Genomic DNA, 21,462 nt, shown 5'->3' on the forward strand with positions numbered 1-21,462 from the left:
TATTGCAACTGGTCTGTGCATCCTTAAAAATTAGCTACAATTTACAGTTGTCAGCCATAGTTTGTGGAATTATCTTCTCCTGAATGTAACCAACTTACCATATTTCTTGTCGTTAAACCATGTTGGAATTTTTTTAATTCATTCAAACTACTACTAATGGTTTGTGCATCTATAATCTTTATTTACACGGGGCATATTATAGCTTGAGTGATATAATATTTATTAAAATGAAAATAGCAAGTGTTATCAGACTAATGAAAGGATCCTAAAAGGATACAAATGGTTGTCATACCTTCATCATTTTTTATTAATGCAAATGGCTAAATATTCTGTAATTGTATAAAGTTGTGGGTTCACTTATAGAATTCACAAATTCTGCATCAATTTGTGTAGGTTGAAGATACAAATCTGCCGATGAGTGGTGCATATTCAGTGATGGGCCGGAGTTTAGTCATACATGATGGCGCAAAAGCTCTGTGGAGGTGCACAGACATCAATTGGGATGCAGAGGCAATGGGTGGAGTGTTGCTGAAGGCTTCAGCAGAGTTCAGTGGTGATATAGAAGGCTACATGACCTTTGTGAGTAATCGCAAAAACTATCTGTAGTCCTGCAGAATTAAGGTATTATATCATAAACTAAAAACTCAATTACCGTAAAACCTTTATTTGAACGCCACCTCTATTTGAACGCCACCTTTATTCGACTGCCACCCTGAGAGAAAGGTTGAAAAATAGAGAGCCTCTCTCTAATTGAACGCTATCTCCATTTGACCGCCACTTTGACATTATTTGATCTTTATGAGCCTATATTATCAATTGATCAGTGGAGAAGTGTTTACAAAATCATATTAATAATTAATCGTTTACATCAACGATTAATTCTCTTGACCGATTTGAAGGCTTTTCGTTTTTTGTTGGTTAAAACCTTGAAAGCAGCACCATAGAAATAATCAATAACTGTCTCAGAATAAAAGTAGTTTCTTGTTTAACGCTGATACTTCAAAGTGCATGTATATAAAAACGGTTTACATTTATTATGGTAGATGAACGACTAGTTTTAGGGTGAAGGTTGCGTTTAATGAGCAAAACTTTTATGCATTGCATTTGTGCTAAATGCAACGCCTAAAAGTATTGCTTTGCCAAAAATTGTTAAGATGCTAATATCGACTAGTTCAGCAGTGCAGAAGAAGAGTTGAGGTCAGAAGACATTGTGGCAGATATTGGACAACCAGAGGAAGCTCGTTTCATCGAAAACAACAATCGGAATGCAGCTATCCGAGCAAATGATACAAATATTTGTGTTTTAAAAACGTTAATTTTGGTTTCTGCATGTAATATAAGTATGGTTCATTTATGTCCCTTGTTCGTAAATATATATATATATATGTAGCATTTGGTCGATTATCATTATATAACTTATAGATTTGCAGATTTATAGCATATTACTTGATAGCATCCTTACGGTTATCTTAACACGGCTTACAATGGATCGACGCTCATAACTCCTCATCTATTGCACATAAAAAACTAGTTTTGGCTGCAAATTGTAGCAAAAATTAGTGAGCAAGCAAAAAGCTTTAATTCAATATTTTTAAATATTGATATTAATTAAAAATATGTCTTAAAATTTAGAAGGAAATAAAAAATTGAAAGCTCTAACAAATTGCAAAGCAAGGCACAGGCCATAATATCATCGCAGATTAATTGCAAGCAATAGATAAAGACTGGTAAAAATATTTCTCGGCTTCCAAATACATATTTTATTTAGAATCTTTGACAAGTTAGAGGTGAGTCAGCAGATTTATTACATCCAAAAGGTTTAACATTTTGGATGCAATAAATCTGATGACTTATCTCCACTATCCATTGGAAAAAGAAGGCAAAATAGATGCGACATTCCCTTTGCCCGTAAAAAGGCTAAATTTATTTTTACCAAATTTTGACGAGCCATTTGAAAAATACAACATCAGCCTCTATTTGAATGCCACCTCCAATTGACCGCCACTAGAGAGGAAGGGTTGAAAAATAGAGCGACATGGCATTCAATTAGAGCTTTTACGGTATATTTAATAGTTCATTACACAGTACACAGTTCTATAAAATAAATCTCCTATAGCGTATGTAAATTTCACATAATGTAAAGAATTTATGTAAAGTTTCAGCTTCATATTACCCAATAAATTTCGTATAACGTTTTTTCTTCATATTACTTGAAAAATCCTATATGACGTAAACCATCAAGTCGGTGCAAGTTCTCAAACTCGACTTGAATAACGAGTCAAGTAGTTAGTTTTAAAAACACTGTTTTCTCTCTTGTCACACTTTGGAGAGAAAGCGACGCATAAGTATCTCTATTATGTATACTAGTACTAGTAGTCATACCTCGACGTACGAGCCTAATGCGTACCGAGCCTGAGCTCGTATGTCAATTTATTTGTGTTTTAAGGTACTATTTCTTATATAGAATGACTAAATACAATTTAATCAGTTACCATACTATGCAAGACATCACATAAAACAGGATACTACGGTGAAAAAAACTTGTTGTTAATTGTTGTAATTCAGTACCTATTCTAACAAAGTAACACGTACTTATTTGGTTGCATTATGCATTTATGCATGCAATAAAATGTAACATGGCTATGTACACTACTGAACGTTTTTACCTTCGAAACAGACATAATGGCTATCAGCAGTCTGAGTGAGACATGACAGTAACGTGTTTGGTACACTAGACTTGTGACGCTATGTAACACAAACTATGAATTAATCACAAACTTAAATGATTTTAGCTTACTAAACATACATTTAAAGCTAAGTTTTAATATTTTACCAAACTTATTATAATTTTGTAGTCAGAATTTTTTATTATCTATGTCCAGTTTGGTGCTTTTTTGTAAGAGCCAAGTAAAAATGATAAGCCAATAATACCACAATTACTGTAAAGTCACTAAATTAAAAAGTTAGGATTAGCTTTTCCAATCTGAAAGGCCCAAGTGGTGAGTTTAAGACTATCTTAGAACAGCTTGGCAACTTACATGTATTTTACTGTTTGTATAACGGGCAAGCCCTACAATGTAAACATTATCATAATGGATTGTTTACGTTGTAGGGGGTTGTCTACTATACTTATAAAACAACCACCTATACAATTATGCTACAAACTTCTGTCATTATTTATTAAGGAATATTGATAAGCATTTAGTGAAAACCGGCTTGATTTTGATTGTATTACTAGCTGTGCTACCAGGCGTTGCCCGGGTATTAAACATCAGCTTATAAACAATGAAAGGTAATGAGAGGTGTCTGCCACCTGCTATTAGCCTGGCACTTTGCCAATGGAATATTAGAGTAAGCTTACTAATAAGAGCTACCACTTCTAATGTTATGTCATGACTTTGCGTCATGACCAAAAGTTTAGCATTTTTGCTCCCATATAGCAACATATATACTGCCTAGCGAACCAATCAAGCTTGTGTGGCTTAGTTATTAAGGCAATCGGACTGGTGGATGGTAGGTTCCGATATCAAATCTTCTGCTTTACGGATTCTTTATTCCAAGACTTTAATAGCTATAGCCGAAAACGCATACACATATACACATTCATACACACCAACTTTGAGAAATATATACATAGATTTTCAACATTGGATGTCACTTGTAGACTTTACAATTCTAATACGCCAAGAATATGCTTTTAGTTTTGCGGCTTTCCCTATATTTTGTGGTGAAGTAAAAAAATTGAAATATACATAACATCTGTTATAACCATGTTGTGCATGTAGCAAATATTTATCTTGTGAAAAGCTGGAAGAGGTAGCTAGAGTGAGCTGTCAGCTACTTGAGCGCCACGTTCTGAATATTCTGGCATACCATACCAAATGAGACTTTAGTTATGAATAGAACCTCGCATATGCAGCATTTTTGTACACTGTTGTAGTCGCAAGTGGTAAACTCTGAAGGTGAGACCGATGTGAACATAGAAATAACCCTGTGGTATAGTGATGAGCAACAGGCCATGACATCAAACCACAACTGGCATGTTCATTCGCTTCCTGTTTATGATGGATGTGGCAGCACAGGTGGTCATTACAATCCTTTTGAGATAAATGTTTCAACAGAGGTGAGTAGAGCCTGCTGTCAATACTACTGATGGCCGTGTTAAATGCAATATTGTTGTTGACTACTCATGAGCTTTATTCACATGGATGAGATGAAGTATCAGTGATGGAATTGGTTTTGTTTGTTCAAAAGCCTTCAGTTTCTTCAGCATAATCTATCGCTTTAGTGTCTAGAATGCTTTTTCATGATATGGGCATCAATATTAGAGTTATCTTCTCATTTTAAGTCAAAGTTTTAGTTATTTAATAACTGTTGGAGTTATCATCTTTAGTTTGTAAAATACACCCTTAGAATCACGCCTCATCAATAATATATAGGACATGTGAGCTGCAACATCGATTATTTTTGTTATTGGTTGAATGATTCTCTTCTATAAAAATGCATTACTGTTGGTAATTCGACAGTTTTTACTACATCTTCAAAAGATTATAAACCAATTTTAAATATCTAATCAAGAGTTGTCTTCTAAATGTTGTTCAGCTGCAAATGCTCATGTCTAAACAGCTGTCTGCTTTTGATATTACTGGGAATAGAAGACAAGCAAGTACAGTTTTGCATAATTCTGATGGAACATTTCAGAGTTACAATTCAGACTGCAATGTACAAACACCAAAGAAGTGTGAGCTCGGTGACATGGCTGGAAAACTCGGGCGAGTGAATATTGGCACTAAAGACAGTCCAGCAAGATATGTGTTTAACGATCACTTCCTTTCCTTAACTGGACAGTTCTCCAGTAAGTTTTAATATCTTAATTCTATGTGTAGACAGTTCTGGTATCATTGTGTGAGTTTAAGTTGTTGGATATTCTTTTGGTTCCGAACAAACTGTAAAGTATTGTGAGTACAGACTAACTACAGTGAAACTCGGATAACTCAAACTTCAAGGAACCGAGCAAAAGTGTGCGAGTTATTAGAGCGTTCAAGTTATCAGGACAGTCATGAGGGCACGTATTTATCAGTAGATACATGTACATATACAAACTATATATAAATCAAAAGCATAGATTGCTTGTTGCAAGTTAAAGGGTCTCTCGTGTGAAGTTTTAAATATTTTTAATCAGAAAGTATAGATATTTTTCTATCACTTGAGATTCGTTTGTTGTTTTAAGTGATGTGACTGCCAGGACGTTCTCAGATTAAAATTGGCAAAACTTGATCACAGTTAAAACGTTCAGAAAAAATACATACGTATTTTTCTACCGAGCGTTTTGACCGAGATCAATTTTGCAGTAAGTCAGTTATTACAAAACTGCTTTACTATTAAATACCCATTATCAATTTTGCCGATTTTACTTTAAATTTATCCAAATTTTACCTCGCTTTTCTTGCTTGCGGAGGGTTATTGCTAAGCGGATGTTTGGTAAAATTTGATTTTGGCAAACCTTTAGAAAAGTCGTTAATGAAAATATTTTGCCGATGTTGGTAATAACGAGGCCTAAGAACTACTTAAAGTCGATGTTTATCTCTATGGCTTGGAATAAAGTGATATTCTAAAGCGATAGTAACAACCATCTCGGTAGCCGTTTGGCAAAAAACTGTTCGAGTTAACAGAGTTTCGGTCGAGTTATCTAAAGCCATTTATCATTGCGTGGGAACGGACCAAACAAATACGTTGAGTTAACCGTGTTTTCGAGTTATCCGAGGGTGAGTTATCCGAGTTTCACTGTAATTCATTTATTTATTGGTAAGAGTTGAAGCTATTCAACTAACTGGTGTGTAGTTTATAGCCTGCGCTCTACGTAGTAAATAGACTGTACGTACTCAATATTCTGTAAGTTAATGAGATCTTCGTTTTGTCTTATACAGTCTTGAAGCAAAGAAAAAGCCGCAACAGTTAATTGTAATCTAAAATTTTATAAACTATGTGAAGGAGAACAGTAGAAAAACTGTTGATTAGAACTTGTTGATTAGAACTGCCAATAATAACCTGTGTGCTGCAATGCTATTAACCTATAGTCGACCCTCAACTTATCAAAATATGGCATACCAAATAATCTTTAACATACAACATCCGAAGTTGTTTTAAACATTGCAGGTTGTAAATCAGTAGACATGTAAACAGTTCCGCTTCCCATAATTTTGGTCTTTAGACTTTAATAGATGATAAAAACTTCCTTTTTGGTATCTTAAATATAATTTAATTTGTTGCTTAGTTGCTGTTCTGTCTCAAGTGTTTATTGCTAAGTTTTTCTACTCAAGAACGTTTTAAGCAAATCACGGTGTAAGAACGAATTAAGCAAATCATGGTGTATTCTTATAAAGATATTTGCTCTAACATACAATCGTTTTGACATACAAAGCAGACATTGAAATGGATTTGCTGTATACATCGAGGTTTGGCTGTATTGTTCAAGCAGGACAAGAATCAGAGGTGGATGCTGAATGCATTGACCAATGTACAACAGCGGCTGGTTTTGTATCCCCTATTCTGAATTGTTATCTTCCTTTCAGTTGTGGGCAGGTCTATAGTGATACACTCAGAAGAAGCTGGACCCGAGAGAATCGCCTGTGCAGATATTGTTCCTTTTGGTGACATGACTCGAGTAGTCGAATATGAGATACCAACACCAGATAGTGCTTTCAAGTAAGAACAGACAACTCCCGACTATATTTTTTGATTTTGAAAAAATCAAATTTCATGTTAATAAACTCTGACAGGATGCATGCAATATTTTTCAATTATGCATGCAATATAATTCACTAGTTGTATATGTGTCAAATATTCTAATTGTCCAAGATTTTTGCTCATTGGGCCAAACGGTTATATAAATGAACATATGCTAATGAAAGCTGAGCGTGTCACATTCTACATTCTATTGTAGCTCGTGGACTCCGTTTGTATTAGTATATATATATACATATATATGTATATATAAGTTATATAAATATATAACATATATGCATGTTACATATGTATATGTTATATAGATATATTACACATTATATGTTATATATATATAGGTTATATAAACATATAACATGTATATATATGTTATATATATAACATATGTTATATAACATATATATATATATATATGTGTACATATATATATATAGTACATATGCTTAGTCAATATATATAGTACATATGCTTAGTACATATATATAGTACTTTTTGCTTAGTCAAATTTTAATAAATTTCTTACCAAATTTATATGTACATATATATATATATATATGTATATTAGACAAAGTGGACGCTGCACAGTTCGTTACAGAGTGCTCAATGATAAATCAGAGCTAAATTATAAAATATTTATAAGTGGAACTTCACTCTATAAGTTAAACATTTTATTACTAATAGTTTCATGTGGTACACTCAGTATCACACTCTTCAGATAAAATGTCTAAAATGAATTTCATACTCCAGTAAGTTTCATGGTGTAATTCCTCTTGGTTGGTATAGTGATGTTCTTTGTGGAGTAGTCAAAGCTAATACGTTCCATTTTAACGAAGTGTTGCTAAGAGTGCTCAACAGATATAGGAGCATATGTAGACAAAGTGGACGCTGCACAGTTCATTACAGAGTGCTCAATGATAAATCAGAGCTAAATTATAAAATATTTATAAGTGGAACTTCACTCTATAAGTTAAACATTTTATTACTAATAGTTTCATGTGGTACACTCAGTATCACACTCTTCAGATAAAATGTCTAAAATGAATTTCATACTCCAGTAAGTTTCATGGTGTAATTCCTCTTGGTTGGTATAGTGATGTTCCTATGTGGAGTAGTCAAAGCTAATACGTTCATATACATATATAGTATAATATACATATGTATACTATATATGTATATTATATATATGTACATACGTATACATGTATATATGTTGGTTATCTATATATAACATATGTTATATATAGATAACATATGTTATATAACATATATATATACATGTTATATATATATTATATATATATACATGCGTATACATGTATATATGTTGGTTGGTGCCCATCATGTTCCATATAATAGTGCAGTTTTGTTGATATAAATAAGACTCAACAATAAAATAATTGTATATAAATCTAAAGGTTTGTTGCGAACAGAACACAGGTCATGCAAGTTCATGAAATGTCAGTAGCTAAAGCCATAACAACTGTCAAGTATTGTTGGGTTGAGTTCACTTTTTATACAAGAACTGTTATTGCTGCAGTAAGTTTTTTGAGCAAAGATAAACATGCCAATTTATTGACGTCTCGTAGCCTTTGTAGATTTCGTATCGTGTTCTGTGTTCTCTAGTTTATTAAAATAGCCACAAATTTTAATCCTCTAATCCTAAGCTAATCCTTCAGCGAAATAATTTTTCAATCTATTGAGTGCACCGCATCCCCATCAGCAGCAGCTGCCGGCTTGATCTATGATCTATGATAAGCTAAGCTAACAGAGCGGCTAGTAGATTACTATGAAAATCGCAACTGGACTTGACCAAAAAAACCTTTATACAATCTGTTTTGAGAAATAATTAGAAAATAATCACCATAGGCAAAATTTATAATTATACGCAGTGAGTACGCGCAATGAGTACAGACAGTGAAAGTACAGACAGTGAGTACACATAGTGAGCACACGCAGTGAGTATACGCAGTGAGTACACGCAGTGAGTACACGCAGTGAGTACAGACGGTGAGTACACGCAGTGAGTACAGATGGTGAGCACACGCAGTGAATACGCACAGTGAGTACCCGCAGTGAGTACAGACAGTGAGTACAGATAGTGAGTGTACACGCGGTGAGTACACACGGTGAGTACACGCGGTGAGTACACACAGTAGAATGTGGTTGTATTGCCATTAACATTGAAGGTGGAAAACGACCAAACTTGGATCTAGCTTTACCGTAATGCAAAAAGCTTGAAAAGATAATTTTATTTGTCAACTTTTTTCTATTTTCTGTAGTAACCTAAAAAGCATTGTTTTTGTAGGTCAGATTTTGCAGTTGCTGTTGCGAACAGTGTTGGAACTGACAGTGAGAACGTATATATCGGTGGGGATGTGTCGACGGATGACTGTACAACAGTGCAAATTCACTTTACTGGTTAGTTTCTCCTAAAGCTTCACATTGACCTTGACAGTTGACCTGTCCAGTAGGTCTCGTTGTTGCAACAGCAAGGCTGCTACACCACCTTACAAAACCCCAAACCTTTAACGTAAATGCTCAGAAATATCAAATGCCTTCACCACAGTTTTTTTCGCGAAAAAAATTCTTTTCTTTTTAAATGTATTTATTTTTTTTAAACTTTTTTTCATTTCAGATGTATTCTCTGGTGAGTACTAGCTAATTGAATGTACCGGTAAGCTTGCACAATTTATTTATTAGGCCTGGATGCAATCGACTTGAGTAAAAGATTTGAGCCAAAAGCCCTGGAGGAAGCCTACTATAGTCCAGATGTTTGTGATACTACAACTGGTAAGGTTTCCAGTGCATTACACAAATGTCCGTTCTGACACCTAATATCTGTCACACTGAAACATGTTTATTGAAGTTTAAACCTCCATAATTAGCATAAGGGCTTGTATGTATTATATCTAGCCTGGGCATGGCTCTCGTGGGGCATTATGTATTGTATCCATAGCCTCTGTGGTTATGGTTTATGCTAATGAGGTGCATCCACATTCTAACTGATATTGACCAATGAAAGCTTGTGTCAAAGGTCATTCAACCGGGTAAGCGTATGGGATAAAAATTAGCAGTTGAGCATCTTATTTGATTTGAAGAGGACTCAGCGTTGTACCTTGTGCACGCAGTTTTGCTTTGTGTTAGCTACATAGCTACAGTTTAGCTACATTACTCATTGTTAGAATGTTGCTGCGCCGGTGTCTTGGGCTTGTTGCCATCTTGCAATGCACTGCAGGTAGGTTTCTCATATGCGTAACAACCTACAAAGTATGTATGTACCAAAGGTAACTTTCTCTTATTGTTCATACCATCTGTTCTTACTGCAATAAATTGCGTAATCATAAGAAATAACAAATAAGTATCATGGGCCTTGTCAAGACAATTTAACAATTTCCTATGCTTATGGCTTCTAAACTTACTAAAACATGAATAATTTGCACTCGCATAGTTACAATTTATGTTATAGCTTTCATTGTGTAAACTTTATCCTCATGCCGATACTTGTAGGTAATTTTTTTCTATAGAAAAATTTTAGTAGGGAAGTGACTGCTAGAACCCGCTGATCGTATATTTAAATGACTACTATGAGTGGCTGCTTATCTAGCTTGCTGTTTACTTAGAGCTTATCACTTGAGCATACATGTTATCTCTTTAGGCAACCCGCCCAGCAGTGCAATTTGTTCCATAAACAAAACACATTCCAGATTAACTTTTACTATAGCAAAATACATACAGAATTATAACAAGTTTACTTTGAAAATATTATGTACATTATGTATTTTATACTCTCTTTGTGTTCAAAATGTGTCACTACAAAACATAAATGTGTAAAGATTCTTTTTTTAACTGACCTGCTAATTTTGTGCAGTGATAGTTGCTGGCTGTTGAGCTATTTGTTATAATCCTTCACCCTCTTACTCTCTTTTTATCTATAGGAAAGTTTTGTTTTTCACTTGATTCAGGAATATTACTCGAATACTTTGGGGTTTAGTTGAAAATAACTATAATCATAATTTGGTTATCACAGCAGTTAATACTGCCATAGTAGCTGTTATTCAAAATAACATGTAAATTGGTATTATAGTGATCTCAGTTTGCTTGATACATTGTCCACTAATAGATATGTAGGAATATTAGTGAAATAATTCAACATTACATTTCAGCGGTGACCGGACAGGAGGTGCGCGCGTACTTCAACATGTCGGGTGTGCAAGGTTTCGTGGAGTTCACGGAAGAAGGTACAAGCTCGACTTCAGCGACCATATATGTAAATGTTCAGCAATTGTATCAGTGGGAGATACGAGAGCTCCCTATTTTAACTACAGAGGGTCAAACCTGCGATGATGCCTATTTAGGTCAAAGGTAATTAAGCTTTCTTAATAAACAATATCTAATCTCCCAGATTATGCTTCACTTAGTTAGTCTGATGTTTGACTTTGTGAAAAATAATACTTTACTTTGAAGATTTCAACTAAAAATGTTATTTCAAACCAAGGATTTGTGTTAGTATATGTTTAAATAATAAGATGGTTAAAACTAATTAGAAATGCATGGAATATTGACACACTACTGGAATTATGTGAATAGCTTCCCATCGCCTGGCAACAAGTGTCGTAATTATCTCTTTCTTTATTACCAAACATTGTCATTGCTAGACAATTGACCTCTCAAATTCTGTCAAATGTACAGTAGATATCGGTAACTCAGCACTACATGTACAAGTGTTTGCAGTATCCATAACCTGGGAAACTATATGAATGGGATAGATGCAAACACCGTCAATGGAACTAGGGTGCCTCTCAATGGCGTCCCGCTACGAGTTGGAGATGATGCAATTTTAGGTAAGTAAATGTCTCATTTAGGTTTGTATTTTATATTTATAGAACATTCTTTCATACCTGTTTTAAGTTATGTTGTGTAGTCCACAACTTATGCAGAAGTTTAGAAGAGGTGAAAGGTCACTTTTAAAGATGGATGAGCTTATCCGATGCGTTCAGCATCTCAACAAACACCTTTTTAGGAAAGTTGATTAGTGAATCTTTAGCAAAGTATTAAAACTGTCATAATTTGCTGTTCAACCAAATGTATATCTAGGGTGACAAGCAGCACCTTGCCGATATACAGGGTGCCGATATACACCTTGCCGATATACAACACCGATATATCGGTGTTGCAAGATGTGATACAACTTTAGGCGTTTACAGCAGCATGTAGAAATATTCCAAGCATTCAACATCTCAAATTTGAAAGTTGATCAAGCCTTCTCAAAGTCACACAAATATGTTTGCATTTACAGAAATCTCGAAGGCAAAATATTTGCGAGTGAAGCGTGTTACAAGTTTGCCTTGATTTGGTGTTAGATCACCAAATAAATAATTTAATGTTTTATCCCAGGTCGGACATTGCTGCTCTATAATGGACAGGGAAGAGCCTGCGCAACTATACAGGGAGCAGAACCTGTATCTTTTGCAACAGTCAATGGTCATATAGCTGGTACAATACACGTGAGAGAGATTGGCTCCAGATATGCAGTGTTCACCGATCTTATCAGCACAAGATCACTACAACAGAGCCGGACATCGTGAGTCTGATAAATGGAAATTAGTAGATAATAGATTGAACTTGGGAAGGTTTTGGGGAGATATTTTCCAAATCAATTTATATGTGGTATGCTTGAACAAGAAAAAACTAAAGTAAAAGTTCTCCCATTTATGCACGAATGCCAGCAGTTGGATCACAGCCAATGAGATTTCGATCTGCTTTGTGGTATGTTTATTGAGTTCCCAGGAGTCATGTGGTCAATTAATTTTGATCTCGCCATGCAAAGATTTCACTTACTAGAGTGGGAATATAGTAAAATTGTCTGGCGAGTTCTTGCTATTCTCGTTGCGAAAATTTTCATAAGTTAAACCGTTTTACGGTTTACTATGAAATTTGTAACTTCTAAAGCTTGATTTACAATTGACTAGCAAGTAATTTAGAAATCCATGTAATCTGTAATAATATTTTATTGAGATTGTTTTTGTGCTTTGTTTTGTCTTTGATTTTCTGCTTTCTAGATGTATTTTTCAAAGAGCGTAGCAGCAGTTTCAACTCCTTACAAACACGCATAAGTTAGGGAACAATTTTTTGGTAGACTTGTCAAACTTTCCTGTAGGCTAAAGATCTATGATGGACATATTCTGTCTGACTTGCCCCACGCTCAGAGAGAGGTAATTGAAGCTTCGGATAGGTGTAAAAACAAAAACAATCGTGTCTCCTCCATAAACATGATAGCGGAAATCCGTGATGTGCCGATAGCTCCAGGAGATGGAATGATACGTTATATAGCGTACGTCGAGCCCAACACTCGTGAATTTGATTTCTCTAGTAAGTTCAATACTATTTATAGAATAATATGTTTTGGCAGTGTTAGTAGATAGAGACACAAATCTGAATGCTGCTGAAAAACTAGATTTCTAGGCAATTGTTGCAATTTTGTAACAAAAGAGTTGTCCTTGGAAGAAATGGGTTGTTCGGGATATGTTTGATGATTTTAAATATTTCAGATGTTTTGTGTTGTTAGTGTCGATGCATCGAGATGAATTTGAGCATTCGAGTATACGATATCAAAAACATTCTGAAAATATTTTCATCTACTTTGTAGTACCAGTTTTCCTTAAAACCCTTCAATTTGTCATCTGATGAGATAGCTTAATAGTTTTGGTACTCACATTGAAGGTTTTGACATTGAAAAACCTAATCATTTTTATAGGCGGCTGGGTCAAGGTCGGTGAAGATCCTGACACATCTTGCGCCAACTTTCACCAATTTGAGCGAAAGACAGTGACTGCCATGTTTAGTAGAGATGAAGTTAAGGGCACGATTACATTCACACAAGAAAATCCCTACACACCTACATTTGTTACTGTCGACCTTTTGGTAAGCCATGTAGAAATACATCTCCCCTTCAGTACACTTTCTATTTTATGTTATGTGGTAGTCTTGACGAGCGGCATGCACACAACAACTGAATGTTTTAATAACTGGCATCCTATACAGTAACAAACGACACATTCATCAGGTCATTGTTGGCAGCATCTAGTTAAGAGACACATTCATCAGGTCATTGTTGGCAGCATCTAGTTAAGAGACACATTCATCAGGTCATTGTTGGCAGCATCTAGTTAAGAGACACATTCATCAGGTCATTGTTGGCAGCATCTAGTTAAGAGACACATTCATCAGGTCATTGTTGGCAGCATCTAGTTAAGAGACACATTCATCAGGTCATTGTTGGCAGCATCTAGTTAAGAGACACATTCATCAGGTCATTGTTGGCAGCATCTAGTTAAGAGACACATTCATCAGGTCATTGTTGGCAGCATCTAGTTAAGAGACACATTCATCAGGTCATTGTTGGCAGCATCTAGTTAAGAGACACATTCATCAGGTCATTGTTGGCAGCATCTAGTTAAGAGACCTGATATCCGAGTTGAATATGAACTTACACAAATGTTTTGTATATTTTATCAGCAGGCATCGGTACGTATTTTTCTATCATTTGTGATTTCTTTTTGTCTGAGGTGATCTGATTGTCAGGATGTTTCTAGATTAAAATCGATAAAACTTGATCGCGATAAAATCGCTCAGAAGAAAAATGCGGACTAAATGAAGTCACTAGTCGCTATCGTTGCAATAGTTAATATCGATTACTGCGTTTAAGTTGAAGCGTTGTGTCTCTATTTGGTCGCGCTCTTTGCAATTATAGACGTCATAATCGCACTTTCGGTTGACCTGAGCGTTTTTATTACCATCAAGTTTTGTCAATTTTAATCTTGAAACATCCTGGCAGTCAAATCACTTCAAACAACAACAATCGCAAATGATCGGAAAATACTGATACTTTCTGATAAAAGTCTACAAAGATTTAGTGTAAGTTCATGTTTAACGAATAGGATAGTTAAGAAATATCTGCTCATCAGCCTACTACTACTGTTAGCGAGTGTGAATGTAGTAGTGTAACATATTGTAGAATCTGAACAGACAAGCTGATGGGTACCATGTGCATGTTTATCCACTGCCATATGAGTTTACCTCCAACACCGACTTGTGTGGTGTCGAAAGTACAGGTGGACATCTTGATCCCTTCAATGGCATTACAACAGGGGCTACTCAGGAACTCGCAGAGGTAGATCATCTGATAATTCTACTGTTTACAACCAGTTTATCGATAATCTGTAAATAGGTATTCCACTTTAGATGTTATAAATTCTAAACGTATAAAACGGTTTTCTTCATGCTTGACATAGCTCATATCCTTTGGGTACATTTTATCAATTTTGGTTCTTTCTACAAAAACTTTCAGATAGGAGACCTAAGCACCAAACATGGCTTCCTGAAAGACAAGCTAGATGTCAATGAGACATACATGGATCTCTACTTACCCTTGTTTGGTAAAAACAGCATTGTGGGTAGGAGTCTGGTCATCCATGCACCAGGTGGAAGCAGGTGGATCTGCGCAAACATTGGATATCCTGGACCAGTCACCGTGGCCAAGTCAGAGGTGAATGGGGAAATTCAAGGTGTGCTTGATATTTCCACTGTACAGTAGTGCAAAGCGTAGAGTGATGCAATGAACTTTTATAAAGAGTATTTTTTGGATTTCTGCTACTCATAAAATTATTACACTCAAATTGAAAGAGTGCGTAAATATGATTTTTAAACAAAGTTAATTGAAACGTCAAAAATGCAGGTTTTTGCGTTCAGTTGATTTATGATACACAGTCTACTTGTCTGTTTGATTATTCCAGGAACTCTGACGTTTGTGCAGAGAGAGAACATGCCCTGGGATGACACATCGGTATTTGTGGAGATGACAGATGCAGGAGCTGAAAGTGAGGCCACATACAATCATAACTATCACATACACAGTGACCCTGTCGGAGATGATTATATGTCTGCTCAGGGAAGATGTGCATCAACAGGCGAGCACTGGAATCCCTTCGATGTCGCTGTAAAGGGTAACTTTGAATTTTTATTTAAACCGAAAGCTACCCTTTCGAAGTTTTAACTTCATTTAGTTATTATGATTTTTGCAAGATTTTAATCTTTTTCCATGTCAGATCAGCAAGTAAGATTTAATATGTTACTCTAAGATTTAATATATTACTTAAATGTAATAGATTTAATAGGTAAACGCATTTTATTAAAGGCTCTAAATTCTCTTGACAATTAGTTGCACAGTTAATCTGCTGCATTGTTTTGGCACCATGACAACAGCCATGATAAACTAACAAATGTGGTGCAAATCAAAAGCTTCTGAACAATGATAAAATGTCGGGGACTGGTTTGGAATAAGATATCTTTGTATGATCAGGTGAGACAACTCCAACTCACATATCTCTGTATGATCAGGTGAGACAACTCCAACTCACATATGTCTGTATGATCAAGTGAGACAACTCTAACTCACATATGGCTCATTTGCAGAAAAGAGTGTGTACAACCCTGCCTGTGAAATCAACAGATTTGGTTGCGAGATTGGTGACCTTAGCAAAAAGTATAATGAAACAGTCAACATGACCTCTAGTAAAGTATCAAAATATTTTTACACCGATGATCTTCCTCTTTCTTCTGCATATTCTATCATTAAGAAATCCATAACCGTTCACAAGGAGTTTGCTGATGCTGCTCGATATGCCTGTGCAGACATTGTACAGAAGGTAAGCAGGCCACATTGAAAATGAAGATTGAAAACTTTGTACTAGCTGAGTGGAATTAGTCGCTATATATTCTGGTTGGTTTGGCAGCTCACGCCTGTGGTCACAACAGAGACCCAATGGTATGGTTTGGAAGGGACCGCAACAGGCTCTATACAGATGTCATCATCTGGGCTTATCGGTAGTGTAACAACATTGAAGGTTGACTTGAGTGGTTTAGATGGAAAGGGTGATGGCTATCATATTCATGAATACCCGCTCAATAATCGTCAGCCTGGCAGCAATGTCTGCGGAACTACTGGTGGCCACTATAATCCATTGGGTAGGTGATGAATATACACTCGATAGCTATTTTGTAGTACGCCTTCAGGCATCCATACTTGCAACTGATGTTGCTGTCAAGTTTTTTGATTAAAAATGGTGCGCCAGTGTCAAATGCTTTTTTCTCCGAAAACTTATTATTTAGTTGCGCAAATTAACTTGTAAATCCAGTCATTTATGAGATTTATGATGCGACGAACATTGACCTCTAACATACTATCTTACAATAATAGTTTTTAGTGCAGTATTTTACTGCATTCTGCTATTTTGCATTGTTTTTAAATTCAGTTCTAAGCGTATGCGTATAATAATCATGAATTTGTTTAGTCCAAATATACAGATATTTACCTAGTTTTATTTCCTGAGGAGCTCACAAATTGCGAAGAGGCATTTCATTATTGCTGTTTATTGCTTAGAGCTGTATTATTTTGTTCACAGGAGCGATCAAATGGAAAAATGATGATTCCTTTGACAATTACGAAATCGGAGACCTGTCAAACAAATTTGGAATGTTGAATGGTCTAAACAGCTACCGTCTCCAGGTAAGTACTCAGCTAATCTGCTTACATTACTTTATAAGATTGACACATTTGTTCTACACATTTACCTAGTTTCCGTACAGCGATAATGTGGCGACTCCTGGGTGGGCTAGGGCCAATGCGCTGCAATGGACTGACAAGTAAATCATGTTTCCATATGAGAGCGATGGTTGTGCGACGTCTTACATCAAGACCTATGTGCACTCGCAAGTGTGATGCCATTGGTCGCTAAATCTGTTTCTATGGCACAAAGATAGCTCATCACATGGTCGTTTCGCTTACGAGAACAACATGGCTGTTTCCATGATGGCATTGCAGTACCATATGGGGGTGTCGCTATCGCTGTATGGTAACTCAGTAACTAGGGCTTTGCTTTAGCTAGTAAAATGAGCTCACTAAGTAAAATGTTGCTCAGATCTGAATGTAATACAGTATACTAATATGCGTCACCCATACAGGCTCAAGACTCCAACCTGCCTTTGAGTGGACCGTACTCATCTGTCGGAAGGAGTGTTGTTATCCATGACTCTGTCAACAGATGGAAATGCACAAATACTGTCTGGGATACGGTAGCTATGAATGGTTCGCTTATTCAAGGTTATTCAAAGTTCACCGGGGACGTACAAGGGCACATACAGCTGGTAAGACTGTCTTCGCTAACATTACCATTAGTCTATTTCATCTGTCAAATCTTTGCACGGTTGTCTGCAATAGACTGATATATGATTCACACGCTTCCAGTTGCAAGTAGTGACCGAGGATGGGGAGAGCGATGTGAACATCGAGATGATGCTTTGGCACAGCAATAGCGATACGGAGACACGCAATCACAACTGGCACATCCACGAATATAGCATTGCCGGCACAGATTGCTCAACTGCTGGTCTTCACTATAACCCTTTCGACATAGACATCAGTACTCAAGTGAGTGAGAATAGTAACATGAGCCATATTCAACTTCTGAAGAGTATCAAATCAGTTGAGCGCTAGGAAACACATAAGCTTGTCAGAGGTCTAGAGGTGAAACTAGTGAATAAAATGAATGCAGCAAGATAGAGATTAGCTGTATTTAGTTTGGCATTTGGATCATGAACTAAAACCTATCCATAATTTTAAAACAGTGTTTCATTTCATTAACTAAAAATGGAATGTATCATGTACATGCCATTTTTGTAGACCTACAAAACCGACTGTGATTTGGAGACACCAAGGAAATGTGAAGTCGGGGATTTAGCTGGAAAGCTTGGTCAAATAAACATCGGGACTAAGGACAACCCGACTAGATACGTTTTCAATGATAACTTCTTGTCATTGACGGGCAAGTTTGCAGGTAAGCTTAAAGTTGGTATCATGACAATCCCACCACACATTCATCGGAAAAGTAGATATATTTGGTAGATTTGATAATGCTCAAATTACTGTCAGTCAATTACAAATTTGCTCTCATCAGCTGTATTAGCTGATGTACATGAACATCAGCTCTACTAGCATATGTACATGGTAAATTCAAATGAAAGCCTTCTCACTGCAGTCCTGGCCAAATCTCTGGTGATACACGCTAAGGATTCAGGAGCAGCGAGGATAGCCTGCCAAGATATCATGCCAACAGGACAGCTAACTGAGATGACTCAATACTATATAGAGACTCCACTGGACAAACACAAAATCAAGTGAGGAGATGAGTTATCTCTGACAACATTGCTAGCACTTGCCCACATAATACAACAGTCATGGTGTTTCTGACTGACATGCTGTGCACCATCTTGTCTAGTGGCAATAATTGGCTCTTAGTAGTAATGGCTAGTAATGCAAGTTTTGTTACCCGTGCAAATATCCAAGATGTTGAGTATTACAATCTTATTTTGGGTAAGATATTTAGTTTTATTCTTGATTGTTTCATTGACAGAGAGGGAATGACAGCAGCCATTACTGACTCGATGGACATTTTCGACAAACACATCGTGTATGTAGGTGTTGGCGAGGAGAAAGGTATCTGTACAACTGTCTCCGTGTACTTTACAGGTTAGTTAACTTACCAACTGATCGCCACTCATTGTTCCTTTATAAGCCTACATATATACATACATCTATATACGCTTTCTGGCAAAAGTGCTTTACAACGAGAAATGTAGTATGTTGATGATGGTACAAGAGGCATACAAATAGGGAATTATATATGATGTGTAAGGCTGCTCACTCATTCATGTATCTCTTGGTGCATTTCAATTACTTTAATCGCTGCCATGTCTTTAATTTAACACTTTGTTGACAGGTGAAAAAGCAACAGAGCTGAAGTCAAAATTTAATGCTGATGATGTAGACAGCTATAAGCCAATGGATGTTGACACATGCCTTTCAGGTAAGAAGCTTTCAGTGGCCTATCAAAACTGTTGAGTTGTTGCAACAAAATTATATATATTTGTGAACTCCTTGTATGTATTAAGATTTTTTCATCTCTACGCAACTGATTTTTAGTAATTGTGGAGATTTAGACAGTACCGCTGTCCGAAGAAAAATATTTTGGTGTATACAGTTTAACCACAACACAACCTCAATTCAACTCCCAACCTTCAATTATTTGCTTTGTATGTTAAAACACATTTGTTAGAGCTAATATTTTTGTAAGAATATATTGTATTTAGTATAATTCATTTCAGAGCTTAACAAACAACAACAAATACTTCTATACATTACCTGCATATAGCAAAGAATAAATGCATTAGACCAGACGATGCAGGAGCTACATGGAAAACCTATATTGATGAAGCAATAATCAGTAAAATGCAGCTTTTAAGTATTATCTTTCTTAAATACATGCCAACGTAAATGTATGTTCAGTACTAGAGTGAGTGATAGAAACACGCAACATAACTTACTTTAACCTATACTTTAAATAGAGTTGAAATAATTTTTTTATATTATTTTTCATTTACACCATTGTTTTTACTTCTAATTAAAAAAATGACTTTGCATTCAAACTATGCCATGCCAGACATTATAGGTTAAAAATATTTCATATGTCTATGCAACCATCCGCTCAGATTGTACATGTCGAAAAAAAGTTACAAGGCAGAGTTTGACTGTACTGCCGCTAACATTATTTTCGCAAGGTTTCTCATCATTTCGCAGCGACCGATAATCTTGTAGTCTATCAAATCAGTTGCGCAACGACTAGCCAATCAAGTAATAGCCTTGAAGATTGTTGACATGTTATTAAAATTATTGTAGCCATTCTACAAAACAGACCAGTTATATCTGTCAAGCTGATGACCATTTACTTTCTATTTTAGCTGCTGCATCTGCTGCCCCATCCTTGCTGCTTGGACTCGCTGCCCTTCTCTTCAGTTTCTTCACTGCAAACATTCCTCACTAATAAAACAGATTCTGCTGCATAACACTGTCTATATTTTTCTACGTATCAAGTCAATGAGTGAAGTTTTACTTCATAATGAATGCAATTATTTTTATTTGTGTAAGATTTTATGGAAATAATAGTTCCATTTGCAAATACATGTATATGAATGATGAAATCAAACTATCCTGACACAGTTTTATGGCGCAATATTGAGATTATCAAAAAACTGCAAAGTCATCTCCTCGTTACTCTTGTCCCAACTCCAGCAGTTTTTTTATTTTATTTTCAAAAAAATCAAAAAATAATAATAGGCACCATTTTCTCAATGGAACATTATTAGGTATTAGGAGATTAGCTCTCTAGCAGTCTAACAAGTTATACAACACCTAACTGCATACACTTGTAATTAACAATAGTAATTAAACAAAAGAAAAGAAAGTGATGATAATAATATAATACGCATTAGCATAGCTAGTCGTGGTGCCATGCTAGTCGTCATCGCGTAATCAATATCAATTTTATGAGTAATTAGGTTTTGTTTACTTGTTAAAAGATGTAATTTAAGTTTTTTCTTGAAACTGGCCTCCTCTATGCTTTTTATAGTATTAGGGAGTTGGTTCCAAAAATGGCCTGTTGGTAATCCACCCTACGATGGCCTGCTGGTAATCCACCCTGTAATGGCCTGTTAGTAACCACCCTGTAATGGCCTGTTAGTAACCAACCTGTAATGGCCTGTTGGTAATCCACCCTACGATGGCCTGTTAGTAACCACCCTGTAATGGCCTGTTAGTAACCAACCTGT

At 35.9% G+C, this 21,462-nt stretch overlaps 1 protein-coding gene across 1 annotated transcript in view; it reads left to right on the forward strand.

The window, feature by feature from the left end:
• Nucleotides 1–20,840, forward strand: part of LOC137408589 (uncharacterized) — a 50,301-nt gene extending 29,461 nt beyond the window's left edge. Inside the window, exons 13-36 of the mRNA XM_068095174.1 lie at nucleotides 394–579; nucleotides 3,941–4,123; nucleotides 4,702–4,855; nucleotides 6,573–6,705; nucleotides 9,050–9,162; nucleotides 9,445–9,534; nucleotides 10,908–11,106; nucleotides 11,476–11,585; nucleotides 12,139–12,325; nucleotides 12,902–13,113; nucleotides 13,499–13,665; nucleotides 14,759–14,914; nucleotides 15,092–15,308; nucleotides 15,537–15,746; nucleotides 16,216–16,448; nucleotides 16,536–16,767; nucleotides 17,205–17,308; nucleotides 17,764–17,946; nucleotides 18,047–18,229; nucleotides 18,482–18,635; nucleotides 18,837–18,975; nucleotides 19,212–19,327; nucleotides 19,578–19,664; nucleotides 20,596–20,840. Of these exons, the coding sequence (XP_067951275.1) occupies nucleotides 394–579; nucleotides 3,941–4,123; nucleotides 4,702–4,855; nucleotides 6,573–6,705; nucleotides 9,050–9,162; nucleotides 9,445–9,534; nucleotides 10,908–11,106; nucleotides 11,476–11,585; nucleotides 12,139–12,325; nucleotides 12,902–13,113; nucleotides 13,499–13,665; nucleotides 14,759–14,914; nucleotides 15,092–15,308; nucleotides 15,537–15,746; nucleotides 16,216–16,448; nucleotides 16,536–16,767; nucleotides 17,205–17,308; nucleotides 17,764–17,946; nucleotides 18,047–18,229; nucleotides 18,482–18,635; nucleotides 18,837–18,975; nucleotides 19,212–19,327; nucleotides 19,578–19,664; nucleotides 20,596–20,678 (3,831 nt within the window). The 3' untranslated portion in view covers nucleotides 20,679–20,840. The remainder of the gene's footprint in view (nucleotides 1–393; nucleotides 580–3,940; nucleotides 4,124–4,701; nucleotides 4,856–6,572; nucleotides 6,706–9,049; nucleotides 9,163–9,444; nucleotides 9,535–10,907; nucleotides 11,107–11,475; nucleotides 11,586–12,138; nucleotides 12,326–12,901; nucleotides 13,114–13,498; nucleotides 13,666–14,758; nucleotides 14,915–15,091; nucleotides 15,309–15,536; nucleotides 15,747–16,215; nucleotides 16,449–16,535; nucleotides 16,768–17,204; nucleotides 17,309–17,763; nucleotides 17,947–18,046; nucleotides 18,230–18,481; nucleotides 18,636–18,836; nucleotides 18,976–19,211; nucleotides 19,328–19,577; nucleotides 19,665–20,595) is intronic.
• Nucleotides 20,841–21,462: the final 622 nt, after the last annotated feature.

This window comes from Watersipora subatra, chromosome 1 (genome assembly GCF_963576615.1).
Source record: "Watersipora subatra chromosome 1, tzWatSuba1.1, whole genome shotgun sequence".
NCBI lineage: Eukaryota > Metazoa > Bryozoa > Gymnolaemata > Cheilostomatida > Watersiporidae > Watersipora > Watersipora subatra.